The 17,072-nt window shown below is 44.5% G+C and overlaps 1 protein-coding gene across 1 annotated transcript in view; it reads left to right on the plus strand.

Moving 5' to 3' along the window:
• Positions 1-14,531, plus strand: part of LOC118378476 (endoplasmic reticulum membrane sensor NFE2L1-like) — a 28,178-nt gene extending 13,647 nt beyond the window's left edge. Inside the window, exons 2-5 of the mRNA XM_035765464.2 lie at positions 2,141-2,239; positions 2,483-2,596; positions 9,301-9,781; positions 11,859-14,531. Of these exons, the coding sequence (XP_035621357.1) occupies positions 2,141-2,239; positions 2,483-2,596; positions 9,301-9,781; positions 11,859-12,640 (1,476 nt within the window). The 3' untranslated portion in view covers positions 12,641-14,531. The remainder of the gene's footprint in view (positions 1-2,140; positions 2,240-2,482; positions 2,597-9,300; positions 9,782-11,858) is intronic.
• The last annotated feature ends 2,541 nt before the right edge of the window (positions 14,532-17,072 follow it).

The following is a 17,072-nucleotide window of genomic DNA, read 5'->3' on the forward strand; positions in this document are numbered from 1 at the left end:
CTTGCTGTGGGATGTTACCCCACTCTTCCACCAAGGCACCTGCAAGTTCCCGGATATTTCTGGGGGGAATGGCCCTAGCCCTCACCCTCCGATCCAACAGATCCCAGACGTGCTCAATGGGATTGAGCTCCAGGCTCTTTGCTGGCCATAGCAGAACACTGACATTCCTGTCTTGCAGGAAATCACGCACAGAATGAGCAGTATGGCTGGTGGCATTGTCATGCTGGAGGATCATGTCAGGATGAGCCTGCAGGAAGGGTACCACATGAGGGAGGAGGATGTCTTCCCTGTAACGCAGTGTTGAGATTGCCTGCAATGACAACAAGCTCAGTCCGAGGATGGTGTGACACACCTCCCCAGACCATGACGGACCCTCCAGGCCTCAGTGTAACGCTCATTCCTTTGGCGATTAAACGTGTATCACCTCTGAGACCAAACCACGACTCGTTAGGGAAGAGCACTTTTTGCCGGTCAGGCATGAATGTGCCTCAGGGCAAAAGGGGCACAGTAGGGAGATGTCGTTGTGCCCTTTGTCACAGGAAATGCCCCATCACCTGCACCACCTGTTCAGTAAGCCTCTGCTTTACAGCAGAAAGAGACTGCTATGGGCCATGGCACCAGCAGCACAATATCGTGTAGAGGACTGAGGGTCTTTACAATATTGTAAATAGAACATTTGTTAATAGTTACCCTTGTTAATTGTTTGTTTTATTATTTATTTTATTTATATATTTTTTTTTTTTGGGGGGGGGGGTATATAGTTCTTTTCTTCAAAATGTATCACTTTTTCAAAATGTATCACTTTTTGTATCACATCAATTCGGCCACTTGGGTACATTTGTGTGGGACACCTGGGTGACTTCATGCTCAATGTCATGTAGCTCGCTCATTTTTTAAGCTATCTGTCCACAATTTTGCTCAGCTATTGTTGCCATCTTATGTTCTTCACTCAAATGATCCACAGCATCCTCTGTATGTTTGGCTGTTCTTGGTCATTTGAAAGATGATGCAGCAACAATAAAAAACAGAAAACTAACGTTTATTTCCTTGTATTTTCTTCTACCAGATCTATTGTGTTATATTCTCCTACATTCAATTCACATTTCCACAAAATTCAGAGTGTTTCCTTTCAAATAATACCAAGAATATGCATATCCTTGCCTCTGGGCCTGAGCTACAGGCAGTTAGATTAGGGTATGTCTTCAGGTGGAAATTGAGAAGGGGGGTACCCCAAAGAAGTTAACGACCGTTCCACAGGTGCATGTTCCTTAATTGTTTATGGTTCATTGAACAAGCATGGGAAACAGTGTTTAAAACCCTTTACAATTAAGATTTGTGAAGTTATTTGGATTTTTACGAATTATCTTTGAAAGACAGGGACCTGAAAAGGGGAGGATTATTTGAATTTTAGCCACCAGGAAATGGCACAGTGTTTTTGCATAGTGCATCTTTACTGTTTTGTATACTCGGTGTATGTTCATGTCAATCAGTAGAATAACGACAACGTTACAATGGAAATGTCACACAAAAAATGAAGAAGTGCAAAATATTTGGACATTTTGTAACTAAACCTCCCTTGGCTGCACTGCTTTGTAACATATTTTGCTTCGTTGTTTCGGTGGGCTGGCCCTTGTCTGCTCGGTAATCAGTGTTCCCATAGTTTGCTTCCACAGCCAGTTTTGTCAACAAGCTGCAGGTGTGGAGTTAGAAGAAGCCATGCTGTCGGCATTTTCTCTCTCGCTTGCTTCTCAAAAGTGGCTCGCACTGTGTCTGCATGCACAAGTGCAGCCTGCCTCGCTACTGCCCCCTTGAGGAGATTACTTCTGTCGCGACTCGATCCTCTCAGTCCGTGTATGACGTAAGACACATTTAACAGAAGTACCGAAAGTAACCAATTCTAGTACCAAACTGTTTTTCATGTTCTAGTATCGGAATATCAGAAGTTTCGGTATCTGCCGTGCAACACGAATGGCTAACAAATGTCTTTCTTTGTCCTGGTCTCTTTCTCCCACCATCGTCTGTCCTCTTTCTTCCATTTTCCTCTGTACTCTCAGTATCCACCCCACATCTTTCTCTCTACTTCTCACTTCCTCAATTTATTCTGCTGGTTCCTTTCCCATCTTTCTTTTCCTGTTATCAGGATGTTGAGTTACTGAATGGGCAGATCGATGGTGATGAAGCCAGAGAGGAACTGGTTTCCCTGACTCAGCTGGCTCTCAGTTCAGCACTAGAACAAGAGGTACATACAGCGATGAGACAGAATTCAAATAAATGTGTCTTGGAATGTAGGCTAGCTGGAGAACAGTTAGGCATGTCTTCATTGATCATACTATTAGCTCAGTCTGTGATGACCCTCATGTTTTGTGTGTGTGCAGTATGTCCTTTGCTTGCCTTGTCCCATTTTTTTTTTTGTTGTGTTCATGTTGCATGTTTTTCATCACAGATTTTACTGTGTTTGTTGACTGTGTGTTGTTGATTCCAGGGTTTGTTCACTAGTGGAGCTTCTCTCGCTTGTCCTGAGGACCCCCGTCCCCCTGCCATCGACATCCACCAGCACTGGAGCCACTTCCTGTCTCTACCAGTCTCTGAATTTGACGTAAGTGGTTACCTTGATGATGTCATTGTGATATTTGGCAATAGAGAAGGCGATTTGAAATGTGTTAGTCAGGTAATATGGTTCCTTTTGTCAGTCAGTTTTCGGTACATACTACGGGGGAGTCGCATTCTTACGACTCCGTTTTGAAGGATCTACAATCATGCCTGACAAGGCCAATGAAATTCAGCTCACGTCTCGCTGGAAGCCCCGCCTTCTTCCACAGATGATAAGCGTGAGGCTCGGATTCATTTTTGAAATTATTCTGCTCTTCACCTCGTGTGAACAGGAATGATTCACGCTACTAAAACAAACAATTGGAAAACGAGACTGTCTTGCGTTGCGCCAACTAAACTGTCCCATAGTAGAGCGTGCTCACGCCCTGGGAGTTGTGTGCGGAATGTTGTAGTTGTTATCATATGTTTTCGAATCACAAACAATGAGTTATTCATTCATTTCCCGGCGCACTGAGTAAGATGGCTAAGAAAACAACTGAGACAACGATGGCTATGCTGGGATCTGGGTGGAGATCATGGCCCAGTCAGGCGGTTATAGCATTTCTCTGAAAGATATTTACGCTCTGTGTAGTTTGTCTCGGCTTAGAGCACGCTCAGGCAGCCCTCGCTCAAAACAGTCCATGTGTGCATTGTCACACACTGCGTACAAACTCTCTGGAAACACATGTAGCCTTCTTGAGGAAGCTTGCGACTTTCCTTTCTTGGATTCCGGTACCTCGGCTGTGACCAACAAGCAGGAAGCAGAAGGGGATAGGATGGTCCGAACATATGCTGTGGCTGCCTGGGTTATGCTGTGGCTGCCTGGGTTATGCTGTGGCTGCCTGGGTTATGCTGTGGCTGCCTGGGCCCAACCCAGCTCCTGGGTTGTCACCAATTACGGGAGGCTACTCAAAGAAAGAGGGTGGCCAAGTTCCGTGGGTACCCCCCGCCACCTGTGTCTGCCTCGGTCAAACACCACTTGCCCCTCTTCTCAGACTTGTTGATGAAGGGTCCAGTCCCACTTCAGTGATCCGGTCGTCCGTGGACTTTCGAGACCGGGCTAGCTAAACGAGCGCTGCGTAACGTGCTAGCCAGGTTGGCTAACTCGCAGAGGTGAGCTAGCTACTGTATTACTATCTATTCCTGCCTCCCCGTAGTAGAGTTGCTGGGGCAGCTCTCTTGTTTAGTATATGTAGCGTTATGTCACTTGGACATTCTAAATGGACCATGCTGCAGTCAGGCTAGTGAGCCTAGCTTATGCTAAAAAGTCTCCTGGCTAGTGTCAGCTAGCATGCTTCTGGCGAGTGTAACTTACTTGCTCTCCTTCAGCGTTATGGCAACCACATTCCTATTTTCAGGGTTTGCGTGCACCTCGGATGAAGAAGCAGCCCCCTGAAGCGAGGGGCTTTGGCACGGGTCTGAGTGACCAGTGTGCCCCTCCATAAAAACATTTCTGTGACAACCGTGCCCCCAAAATTGGGTACTACAATGGGTACTACGTCAGCAATTGCCAGAGCCCCCTGAGCACTTAAAGGGGCCAGGCTTCATGCAGGCTATACTGTCTCACGGAAGCACAACGTATGTTGGAAGCTTGTCCATGTTTAATGCTGTCCCCTCTGTTATCCCGTGTTCCACGGTGTTCACAGGGTTCAAGGTCTATATCAATCTCCCCACTATGAGTGATGAGTTGGGTCACCGTCCACAATGGGGCGCCCCTCTCCCATAATTGGCTCATTACTGGGATTCCTTGCTGATTCTTACATATAGCTCACTAGTTTTTATTTTGTAAAAAAAAAAATTTTTTAACTAGGTCAGTCAGTTAAGAACAAATTCTTATTTACAATGACAGCCTGCTGGGGAACAGTGGGTTAACTGCCTTGTCCAGGGGCAGAACGACATATTTTTTTCCTTGTCGGCTTTGGGATTCGATCCAGCAACCTTTTCGGTTATTGGCCCAACGCTCTAATCACTAGGCTACCTGCCGTCCCTATGAGGTGTTTAGGGATACAGTTTATGGGCTCTATAGGTGCCCGCTATTATCCCACACTCATAGTAATTAGATCCAATTATGAATCGCCCCTGTCTGTTACAACAGAAGGGGTCCGTTTTTCTGAGCTGTCGGTCCCATTCCCAGCTAGGTTACGACACGCTTTGTCGCCAGTACCTATGACTGGTCGGTAGGGTAACCTTCATGATAAAAATACTGTTTCTTTGGGTTTATATTTAATGCGTGTGGTCCAGAGATGGGTGCCAGACAGTTACCAGACCTCATCTTACCGCCTAAACCGAGTGAAGCTCATTGTGACAACAGTACCCCCAGGTGGCACGGCCAATCGGGGCACATCACTGATCGCCGGAGCCCGTGTCCCCAGAGTGGGCCAGGCTTTAGGCAAATCTTGGCACATTCTTTTTTTTTTTTTTCAAGCAAGTTACACAGTGTTCACGGGTGATAATCGTTGTCTCCCGTATGCGAGTTCGATGAAGTGTTCCTTCTCTATGTTCAGATACACGGTTGTCAAGAGTGATGGAAATGGATGAAGAACCAATCTTTCCCAGTCCACAAGGTCCTGACCCTTCAGATGACACTTCACGGGAGTCTCGTTGTGTGCTCTAACCAGAGTTTGTGAGTGATGAGCGGAGCGTGCCCAATTTGACTGGCACGTGGAGCGAGTTTCCCAAAGGCTGGAGCTCCAGTACCGATCTCGGGGCATGCCCGGCCCAGCATGCATTATAGTCTACTTGTGTGCTGCTAAAGCTCCTTGATTTTAACTACTGTCATGAATTCACTAAATATTTTTATAATGAAACGGATTTTAAAAAAGGTGCAAAATCAAGGTGACTTACGAAGATGAGGAGGACCAAGAGGAAGAGAGGGAGTGCTGTGATGTAGTGTCCACAACTAATGAATCATTGTGGAATCTGAAAAGACACCTATCCTGAAAGCATGATGGTGTACTTACCAGTACGTGCAAATGCTAACAGAAAGGAACGAGGTGGGTGTCATTGTAGCAAAGTATTTATAAACTAAACATCAGATCTCTTAAGTTATTATCTATTCAATAGGCTATAATTGATTTTGGCCCAATAGGCCTTATATATATTACCTCTTTCAATGAGCTTTCCATTTTGATAGGCAAAATAACCCTATCAAAATTACCTTTAGGCCTACCTATAGAACTTTTTTTTTAAACAACAAACAGCCTGACGGGTGGGCTGAAGGCTGTTTAGCATCCCCAGTGGAATGCAACGCCTAAAGGATATTCTCAGATGCTGGCTGGCTCTCCAGGCACCATCGCACGAGCCTGAAGCCACACTCTAGCCAAACTCCTTTTTCTAAAAATGAATTCAAAGGCACTGAATTGTTTTATTTCATTTGTATTTCATTCTAAGTCACAGCCTATATGCGCAATTTATTGACTATAATGATTTATTACAACAAAAATGTTAAATGCTGAGCTCTTTGTAATATGCCAGCCTAGTGTCGAACTCGCAGATGCTTCACAATGTATTTCTTTGTAGGCTATAACCTTGAAATAATTTAAATCATAGCCTAAATAATTAAATGTTCGTTCCTTCGGCTACCTGTCTGGCTCCGGAACAATTTAGTGTCTATATTCCATAAAATACGACATGTAGCCTATTTCAAATGGTGAGCGCTTCTTCTAGTTTGTTTGTAATACTTTTCATTCAAATCATATGATTTGTTTTCAACCAAATGGAAGGTCCAGATAGTCACACAAATAGATCAATGTTTGTTAAATTGTGATCCATTCTTTAATTAATGGAGCGAATTTGTAGCGGCACTATTTTTATTTGGGAAGGACGTGGAGCGCCAAGCTCCGCTCCATGAGCGGGATTTCCCACTGCTCAACTCTGCTCACATGCTCTGTCCAATGGCTCGCATGCGAAGTGTTGCCCTGGATCATGTGACCAGTGACGTCAGGGTATAGGTTACAATTTGTTGTGCATACCCCACGCTTCTGCAGTATCATCAAGTTGACTGTTCCCCAGGCCTCAGTAACAGTTTTAAGGGAGTTCCGGCTCTGCTTAACCAAATTTCAGCGGGGTCACTGTGTTTTCGCCAGTGCATATGCCTACTGGGGATGATGCCTTCTGTGATGGAAGTCATTCAGTTTAGCCAGGGATGTTTTTTTTGCATTGGATGCATCTCAATCCACCGTTGGCGTACTTCCCCATCTGAAAGGTGGCAGAGCTGGAGCCGTGTTTGTCAGACCATGACACATTAGCACCCCCCCCAATGTCTTAGACTCTAAGGAATTAAGCACAATCCATACAGAAAAATATATATTTTTCCATTCTTTAATTAATGGAGCGAATTTGTAGCGGCACTATTTTTATTTGGGAAGGACGTGGAGCGCCAAGCTCCGCTCCATGAGCGGGATTTCCCACTGCTCAACTCTGCTCACATGCTCTGTCCAATGGCTCGCATGCGAAGTGTTGCCCTGGATCATGTGACCAGTGACGTCAGGGTATAGGTTACAATTTGTTGTGCATACCCCACGCTTCTGCAGTATCATCAAGTTGACTGTTCCCCAGGCCTCAGTAACAGTTTTAAGGGAGTTCCGGCTCTGCTTAACCAAATTTCAGCGGGGTCACTGTGTTTTCGCCAGTGCATATGCCTACTGGGGATGATGCCTTCTGTGATGGAAGTCATTCAGTTTAGCCAGGGATGTTTTTTTTGCATTGGATGCATCTCAATCCACCGTTGGCGTACTTCCCCATCTGAAAGGTGGCAGAGCTGGAGCCGTGTTTGTCAGACCATGACACATTAGCACCCCCCCCAATGTCTTAGACTCTAAGGAATTAAGCACAATCCATACAGAAAAATATATATTTTTCCACTCCAACTATAAAAATATTGGCAGATGTGTTATCGGTTAATATTCCACTCTAAAATCAGAATAGGTATCGGAGCCAAAGAATATGGTGTCGGACTCCAGAGGAGATTGCACGTTGAGGGCCCCTCAGACCCTCCTTTCCACATTTCTGCCAGTGGTTCTAATTCAGCCCACGTTGGAGGGGGTGTGCAGCTAGGGTTTACCATTGAGTCTTGTGGCTCCCCATTGGCCCAGGCAGCCTTGGTTCGTGGAGATCATTCGCCCTTTAGGCAGGGATCTGTGGAAACTCCTGTTGTCCTTGGCACACAGGCAGGTTCGGCAATCGAGGCCAGAGATTTGGTTTCCCACTGGTTTGGCCCCTGAGAGGGCTGATCTGATGGTTAGAGGTTTACCTCTAAAAGTTATTTCTGCCATTGTCTGCAAGGGCTGTATGTGTAGAAGTGGAAAGCGTTTGAGCTCTGGTCTCAATATAAAGGACTTTTCAGTGCTCTGTGAGGGACATAATTATGTTCGTACAGGAGCTTTTCAAGCATTCTCCACTTAGACTGCTGCGCCACTCGGGAGCCCAAGGCACTTGCATCTCGGTGCAAGAGGCGTCACTGGTGGTCCCTGGTTCGCATCCAGGCTGCATCACATCCGGACGTGATTGGGAGTCCCACAGGGCGGCACACAATTGGACCAGTGTTAAAAAATGTAATGTAAAAGTGGTCTCAGCGTGTCATGTGGGAATTGACGGAACCACAGCAGGGGCTCATCCCCTGGTGGTGCATTTTGTGAAAGGTGTACTTCATCTTAGACCGGTCTCTAAACCTTGGCAATGGTTTTGGAGGCACTGTGTGAGGCCCCCTTTTGGAGGCTCTGGAGTCAGTGGATCACCATACACTTTTGGGAGGTTTTATTGCTTGGATGTTACTGCTCCCTGTATATAGTCACTGCTCTCAATATTATCACTATTACTACTGTTCACTAAAGGAGGGAAACAAGGTACAACACCTATTTGTCTCCGTACTGCCTGTTCCTGGGCACGGTGAAGAGCGGTATTAAATCGAAGGAATGATTCCGAATCTCGAGCTTATCACCTGTGGAAGGCCGGCCTCCAGCGAGGTCTGATTTTTATTGGCCTTGTCAGGTGGATCTTACAATCCTTCAACTGAAGTCGTGAGACTCCCCCATAGTATGTTGTACCTAATTTTCCTCCTTCAGGGAACTGTAGTTATAGTCATTACTGTTTCATACCCCAAATATGTTAGGTTTTACCTAGGAGTTGCTGTGATTTACCTGGGAGTTGCTGTGATTTACCTGGGAGTTGCTGTGATTTACCTGGGAGTTGCTGTGATTTACCTGGGAGTTGCTGTGATTTACCTGGGAGCTGCTGTGATTTACCTGGGAGCTGCTGTGATTTACCTGGGAGCTGCTGTGATTTACCTGGGAGCTGCTGTGATTTACCTGGGAGCTGCTGTGATTTACCTGGGAGCTGCTGTGATTTACCTGGGAGATGGTGTGACTTGCCTGGGAGATGGTGTGACTTGCCTGGGAGATGGTGTGACTTGCCTGGGAGATGGTGTGACTTGCCTGGGAGATGGTGTGACTTGCCTGGGAGATGGTGTGACTTGCCTGGGAGATGGTGTGACTTGCCTGGGAGATGGTGTGACTTGCCTGGGAGATGGTGTGACTTGCCTGGGAGATGGTGTGACTTGCCTGGGAGATGGTGTGACTTGCCTGGGAGATGGTGTGACTTACCTGGGAGATGGTGTGACTTACCTGGGAGATGGTGTGTTCTGCTCTTTGTATTTCAGGCCCGTCAGGGTGTGTATGTCTGCGCTTTTTATAATATGTGTGTGTTGTTATCCAGGATTTAGACCCACTGGTTCCTCAGCAACTGTCTGACCTCGACGCCGACATCTCCAGCGCCATCAGCCAGGACGTCAGTCTCCGTGACGCCATGGTAACAGGTTCCACCTATGATATGATCCCACCAAGGGGTGGAGTCAGGACCCTGGTCGCCCGGCAACCAAGAGGGCCCCTTTTCCAACTAGAGTCCACAAACTCCTCTGACTCGTCACCAGGGACGACCACGGGGCTGGCCGCACTACCGTTCACCACGGTGGTCAACGGAACGAGTAACGGGACGTTGTCCCATGGTGCACTAGGTGGCTGTCTGGATGAGGCAGTGTTTGACCAGATCAACCTACTGGGGCTGGAGGGCTGCCTGGACAATATGGATGCCCAGCTGCTGGGGAATCCACAGGGCATCGACCCTCGGGTCCTGGAGGACCTTGACTCAGACTCCGGCCTCTCTCTGGAGAGCAGCTCTCGAGGGCCGACCTCCCCAGGTGAGTTGGAAGACTTCTGGGGCTGCTTTAGAAAGGTGCAATGTTCAGACAGGGGACATGATGATCCTCTGATTTGGAAGAGAAGGAATCTCCTCAACCTTAGCCTATAGATTACCCGTCAAAAGTTTGGACTCATACCAGGGTTTTTCTTTATTTTTACTATTTTCTACATTGTAGAATAATAGTGTAGAAATCAAAACTGTGAAATAACACATGTGGAATCATGTAGTAACTTAAAAAGTGTTAAACAAATTAAAATATATTTTAGATTCTTCAAAGTAGCCACCCTTTGCCTTGATATGACAGCTTTGCGCATTCTAGGCATTTTCTCAACCAGCTTCATGAGGTTGTCACCTGGAATGCGTTTCAATTAACAGGTGTGCCTTGTTCAAAGTTAATTTGTGGAATTTCTTTCCTCAATGCGTTTGAGCCAATCAGTTGTGTTGTGACAAGGTTGGGTGGTATACAGAAGATGGCCCTATTTGGTAAAAGACCAAGTCCATATTATGGCAAGAACAGCTCAAATAAGCAAAGAGAAATTACAGTCCGTCATTAATTTAAGACATGAAGGTCAGTCAATCTGGAAAATTTCAAGAACTGAAAGTTTCTTCAAGCGCAGTTGCAAAACTGGCTCTCATGAGGACCGCCACAGGAAATTAAGACCTTGACTTACCTCTGCTGCAAAGGATAAGTTCATTAGAGTTACCAGCCTCAGAAATTGCAGCCAAAAATAAATGCTTCAGAGTTCAAGTAACAAACATCTCAACATAAACTATTCATAGGAGACTGCGTGAATCAGGCCTTCATGGTCGAAATGCTGCAAAGAAACCACTACTAAAGGACACAATAAGAAGAAGAGACTTGCTTGGGCCAAGAAATATGAGCAATGGACACTTAGACAGGTGGAAATTTGTCCTTTTGGTCTGAGTCCAAATTTGAGATTTTTGGTCCCAACCGCAGTGTTTTTGTGAGACACAGAATAGCTGAACAGATGGCTCCCGAGTGGCGCAGCGGTCTAAGGCGGTGCATCTCAGTACTAGAGGCGTCACTACAGACCCTGGTTCGATTCCAGGCTGTATCACAACTGGCCGTGATTGGCAGTCCCATAGGACGGCACACAATTGGCCCAGCATCATCAGGTTTAGGGATTGGCCGGGGTAAGCCGCCATTGTAAATAAGAATTTGTTCTTTACTGACTTGCCAAGTTAAATAAAGATTTAAACTAAAATATTAGCATGTGTAGTTCCCACTGTGAAGCATGGAGGATGAGGTGTGGGGTTGCTTTGCTGGTGGCGCTGTTGCTGATTTATTTAGAATTCAAGGCACCTTTTCAACAGGACAATGACCCAAACATGCCTCCTGGCTGTCTATGGGATATTTGACCAATAAGGGAGAGATTGTACTGTATAAGATGACCTGGCCACAAATCACCCTACCTCAACCAAATTGAGATGGTTTGGGATGAGTTGGACCGCATAGTGAAGGAAAAGCAGCCAACAAGTGCATATGTGGGAACTCCTTCAAGACTGTTGGAAAAATATTCCAGGTGGAGCTGGATGAGAGAATGCCAAGCGTGTGAAAAACTGCTATCAAGGCGAAGGATCCAAACTTTTTTCCCCTTCAATTTTCACCTAAAATGACACCCAAATCTAATTGCCTGTAGCTCAAGACCTGAAGCAAGGATATGCGTATTCTTGATACCATTTGAAAGGAAAAGCAGCCAACAATTGTTCCGCATATGTGGGTACTCCTTCAAGACTGTTGGAAGAGCTAGTTGAGAGAATGCCAAGGGTGTGCAAAGCTGTCATCAAGGCAAATGGTTGCCACATTGAAGAATGTCATATTTTGATTGGTTTTACACTTTTTTTTGGTTACTACATGATTTCTTATGTGTTATTTCATAGTTTGTCTTCACTATTATTCTACAATGTAGAAAATAGTGTCAACTTTTGACTGGTACTGTGTATGTATTATTTGTCTGCATTCTAAACATTGCACACTTCTGAATAGCTAGTTAAGCATACTACATCTCCATTCTAAAGTAGCTTACATATTCCTATGTACATTTGACTCCCAGGTGCGTCGGAGGTGTCGTCAGCGTCTTCCAGTTCCTTCTGTGAGGACGAGGGCGGAGCTACGGGCTACAGCAGCGAGGCAGACTCCCTCCCCTCCAAGGACATTTCCGACTACGACACAACATGGTCACCTGTGGACCTCAGTGAGAGTGTGTGGCACGACCACAGCTACTCCACCCCAGCCTTCTCCCACCCATCAGCCACCACATTCCCCCACAAAACCATCAAACAGGAGCCTTTCAGCGACGAAGACGATGACCTGGAGGATTACGAAGATCGAGAGCTTAGCCGCGACGAACTCCGCGCCCGGGCGTTACAAGTCCCGCTCTCGGCAACGGAGATCGTCAGCATGCCTGTGGAAGAATTCCTGGAACTGCTGGAGGGGCGTGGCCTATCTGCAGCCCAGGTCACCCTCCTGAGGGATATCCGGAGGCGAGGGAAGAACAAGCTGGCGGCACAAAACTGCCGTAAGCGCAAGCTGGATGCCATCACAGGGCTCCAGGAGGAGGTGGAGAGGCTGCAGGCCCAGAGGAACCGGCTGCTCAGGGAGAGGCAGCACACGGCCAAGGCTCTGGGAGCTGCAGGCCATCGCATGGAGCACCTCTCCAGGGATGTCCTTTCCAGGCTGAGGGACGACTCCGGAAGACCCCTGACCCCAGAGAGATACACCCTGCAGTGTGGGGCCAATGGGAGGGTCGTGGTGCAGCAGATCAGGCGACCTGGTGTTGCCTCGACGACAGCTGGAGGTAAAACGGACAAGAGGAAGAAGGAGAAGAAGCCTTGATGCTGGGACTTGAAGTTTTAAGGATGTGCTATTGTTTTCTTTGAACTTATGGGCCAGATTCTGGTCATGTGACTGTGTTTCTGGATCTTTCTCTTCCTTCTTGTCTGGACTCTCTGACCTTGGGAGCCTAAAAGGACAGAAACGCAGAAAAAATGTAAACCCAAAAACGTGCATGTAAATACAAATGTTACAACGTGTGATGGAGATTTTTTTTCTGGAAAAAGTAACGTAGCTCAAACACTGGACTCTAATGGTTTCTTGCTATATAAATGAAAGGGTTTTATCATTTTAAAGCATTTCTTACAAGGAGAATTGTAATATTTCCAACTAAATACATTTTAGGCTTGTTAAAAAAAAGGGAATTTCAATTATATAGCTTAAAGGCTTAATGCAGACCTTTTTTTCATATCAAATCATTTCTGCGTGACAATGAAGTACCTTACTGTAATAGTTTACCATTAAAATGCTGGCAAGAATTTTGCTTGGACTGTCTGGGTGTGGTCTGAGTGGGGGGGGGGACTGAAAACTAGCTGTTATTGGGAGAGCGGTTTGGAACTCAATTTGTTGGTCTATTAACTCATTTAACACCTGGTGATATCACCAGGCAAGTTGAAACTCCACCCATGCAAAACCTGCTGATGTAGAAGGTCCTGTGTAGATTTTCAACCAGCATCTATGAGAAAATAAAACTGATCACATTTTTTCACCCTTTCATAGTGTTGTTTCATCAGCTGTTGTACAACATGTTACACAACACAGAAAAAAACAGAATGTTGACTGCACTGGGCCTTTAACCTCAACTGGAAATTGATAGTAGTTTTTTGGCATCTATTGATAGATTTCTAACGTTCTGAAAAGTTCTAAAGACCAATGTTCCTCCATAGATCCTAGTTCTGGAGTTTTAAGTTGAAATTCTTTCAAAACTGAATCTTACTGGTGATATGTTAGACATGTCATTTGAAATATGACATTTGAGACATTACATTTAAAAAATAAAATAAAAAAGTGATGCATAGATGTACATATTGCTTTATGTATGATCACTTTTTCTACGTTTTTATTCCATTTGTATTTTTAAGCACTGTATGTTTCCTCCCTCTGATATTTTGAAACAGGGCTTTGAGTTTGGTTTTCATTCTACCTCACAACTACAATGGATTTATATGGATGGTTTGGGCTGATTTTGGGAGGCCATTTTTTTTATTCTATGGGGAGATGGGTTGTTGGGGAACACAAGTGCACTCAAGTCACTGCAAATGCTTCACTGTAGGTGAAGGTTGGTGATACAACTGACCTAACCCTCCTTAACTTCTTGAAACAATGCCTTCACCCACTGTTGTGTTCCGAAGTAAAGTGTGCTTGTATGTGTGTGTGTGTATGTATTTTTGAGAAATGCTCACAGTGATTGAAGAAAATGAGTACTGAGAGATAAAACCAGAAAAAAGTATACTGTGCAGAGTTATACAAGACAGTCTGAGGTAGGCTGTATATTACCTACATCAAGCAAGTTAAAATGTGGTCTTTATTTCAATAAATATTGAAAATTTTCTTTACGTCTCAGAAGTTAGTTTTGCCTTGGACAAAACCAATCCGATTCCCAGGTTGAACAGATCTTTTAATTTTCGAATTGTATTTTTTGGCACTTTTTTTAGTTTTGTGTGTTTTCTGATTGCCATGTGTGTGTTTGAGTAAATGAGGCTGAATTAATTTTTACAAATCCATTAATTTTTTTTTCTTGTTTTATATATAAACATGGCTTTGCTCGACTGGGATTGATTTGTGTTAAAGCTGTACAGGGCAGGATGTTAACTCAGTTTGTGACTTAGAGCACTAATGATGTTCTTGGTGATATGGTTCTTTCCTAAGAAAAACAATTAAATGTTTAACAAAACTAAGTTGTCTATCTTTGGTCTGAACACTTCTATGTGGAATCCTATCGACAGCATGTTTAGCCCACCTCAAGACTCTCAATATACACACATGCTACTCTACTGGAGCAGGGCCTGGTTTCATGGTTCTATTGAAGAACTTAACCTTAAAGGAAAACTGCACCCAAAAACTATCTTTTGGTATTTGGTTCATTATTCCAATGCTGACATGGTCCCAAAATGTTTTGCTTGTCAGCAATCAAGTTTAAAAGATATGTAACTTTCAAAATACAGAAATAATCTCTGTATGATACATATTGCATCATATGATGGAAAATGCATCATACGGGGATGATTTTGAAAGTTACAAACACTACATGACAATGTGGACAATTGCTCGTCGAAAGTCTCATTCCAAAATCATGGGCAATCATGGGGACCCCTTTACCACTTTAAACAGCCTCTACTCTTCTGGGAATGCTTTCCAGTAGATGTTGGAACATTGCTTCCACTCAGCCACGAGCATTCGTGAGGTTGGGCACTGATGTTAGGTGATTAGGCCTGGCTCACAGTCAGCGTTTCAATTCCTCCCAAAGGTGTTCAATGGGATTGAGGTCAGGGCTCTGTGCAGGCCAGTCAAGTTCTTCCACACAGATCTCGACAAACCACTTCTGTACAGACCTCGCTTTGTGCACGGGGGCATTTTCGTGCTGAAACGAGAAAGGGCCTTACCAAGACTGTTGCCACAAAGTTGGAAGCAGAATCGTCTAGAATGTCATTGTATGCTGTTGCGTTAAGATTTCCCTTCACTGGAACTAAGGGGCTTAGCCCTAACCTTATAAAACAGCCCCAGACCATTATTCCACCTCCACTAAACTTTAGTTGGCACTTCCATATTGGCAGGTAGCGTTCTTCTGGCATCCGCCAAACCCAGATTTGTCCGTCAGACTGCCAGATGGTGAAAAGTGATTTATCACTCCACAGAACACGTTTCACTGCTCCAGAGTCCATTGGCGGTGAGCTTTACACCACTCCAGTCGACGCGTGCCATTGCGCTTGGTGGTCTTAGGCTTGTGTGCGGCTGCTCGGCCCTGGAGACCCATGAAACTTCCAACTAACATTTCTTGTGTTGACGTTGCTTCCAGCGGCAGTTTGGAACTCAGTAGGATAAGAGCGTCTGCTAAATGACTTAAATGTAAATGTAGTGAGTGTTGCAACCGAGGACAGACAATTTTTACACGCTATGCACTTCAGCACTTGGCGGTCCCATTCTGTGAGCTTGTGTGGCCTACTCTTTTTAATTTAACCTTATTTAACTAGGCAAGTCAGTTAAGAACAAATTCTTTTTTTACAATGACTGCCTACCCCGGCCAATCCCATCCCAGACGACTCTGGGCTAATTGTGCGCCTCCCTATGGGACTCCCGATCACGGTTGGTTGTGGTACAGCCTGGAATCAAACCAGGGTCTGTAGTGACGCCTCTAGCACTGCGATGCACTGCCTTAGACCGCTGCACTACTCTGGAAATTTGACAAACTGACTTGTTGGAAAGGTGGTATCCAATGACGGTGCCACATTGAAAGTCACTGAGCTCTTCAGTAAGACCATTCTACTGCCAAATGTTTGTCTATGGCGATTTCATGGCTGAATGCTTGATTTTATACACCTGTCAGCAACGGTGTGGCTGAAAGAGCCGAATCCACTAATTTGAAAGGGTGTCCACATACTTTTGTGTATATATACATTTCAATCAGAAAGTATTCCCTTCCCTTTTTCCACATTTTGTTATGTTACAGCCTTATTTTAAAATTGAGTAAAAATTATTAATGAAATCCATCTACACACACCCCATAATGACCAAGCGAAAAACAGGTTTTTAGAAGAAAAAATAACTTAAGAGTAAGTATTTATACCCTTTGCTATGAGACTTGAAATTGAGCTCAGGTGTATCCTGTTTCCATTGAAAATCCTTGAGATGTTTCTTCAATTTGATTGGGGTATTGTGTGTATGACTAAATATAATTTTTATTTACTCGATTTACTAAATTTTAGATTTTTTTTTTTTTTATGTATATATTTAACTAGTAAGGCTGTATGTATTGTAACAAAATTTGGAAAAGATAAAGGTGTCTGAATACTTTCCGAATGCACTGTAGTGTAGTTTGAAAACTAGATTGCTGACAAGTAAAACGTTGTGGGACTATGTCAACAATGGAGTAATGAAATAAATACCAAAATACTTTTTGGGGTGGAGTTTTTTTAAGATGCTTTTGGGAAACCAGGTCCAGAACAAATGGTATTGTTGTGAAATTGTTAGATATTACTTGTTAGATATTACTGCACTGTTGGAGCTAGAAATCCCACGCATTTCGCTACACAATAACATCTGCTAAACATGTGTATGTGATTAATAACATTTGATTGATTTAGATTATTTGACTTAAAGGTAAAACGATTACGTTGTATCGCATTACGTTTCCCGAGGGTGCATTTTACACACTGTGGATTTAAAGCGCCTTTCTGGGGTTTGGATCCATCCATGAACATTTATTTTGAAACCACAT

This window comes from Oncorhynchus keta, chromosome 19, assembly GCF_023373465.1.
Source record: "Oncorhynchus keta strain PuntledgeMale-10-30-2019 chromosome 19, Oket_V2, whole genome shotgun sequence".
NCBI classification, from domain to species: domain Eukaryota; kingdom Metazoa; phylum Chordata; class Actinopteri; order Salmoniformes; family Salmonidae; genus Oncorhynchus; species Oncorhynchus keta.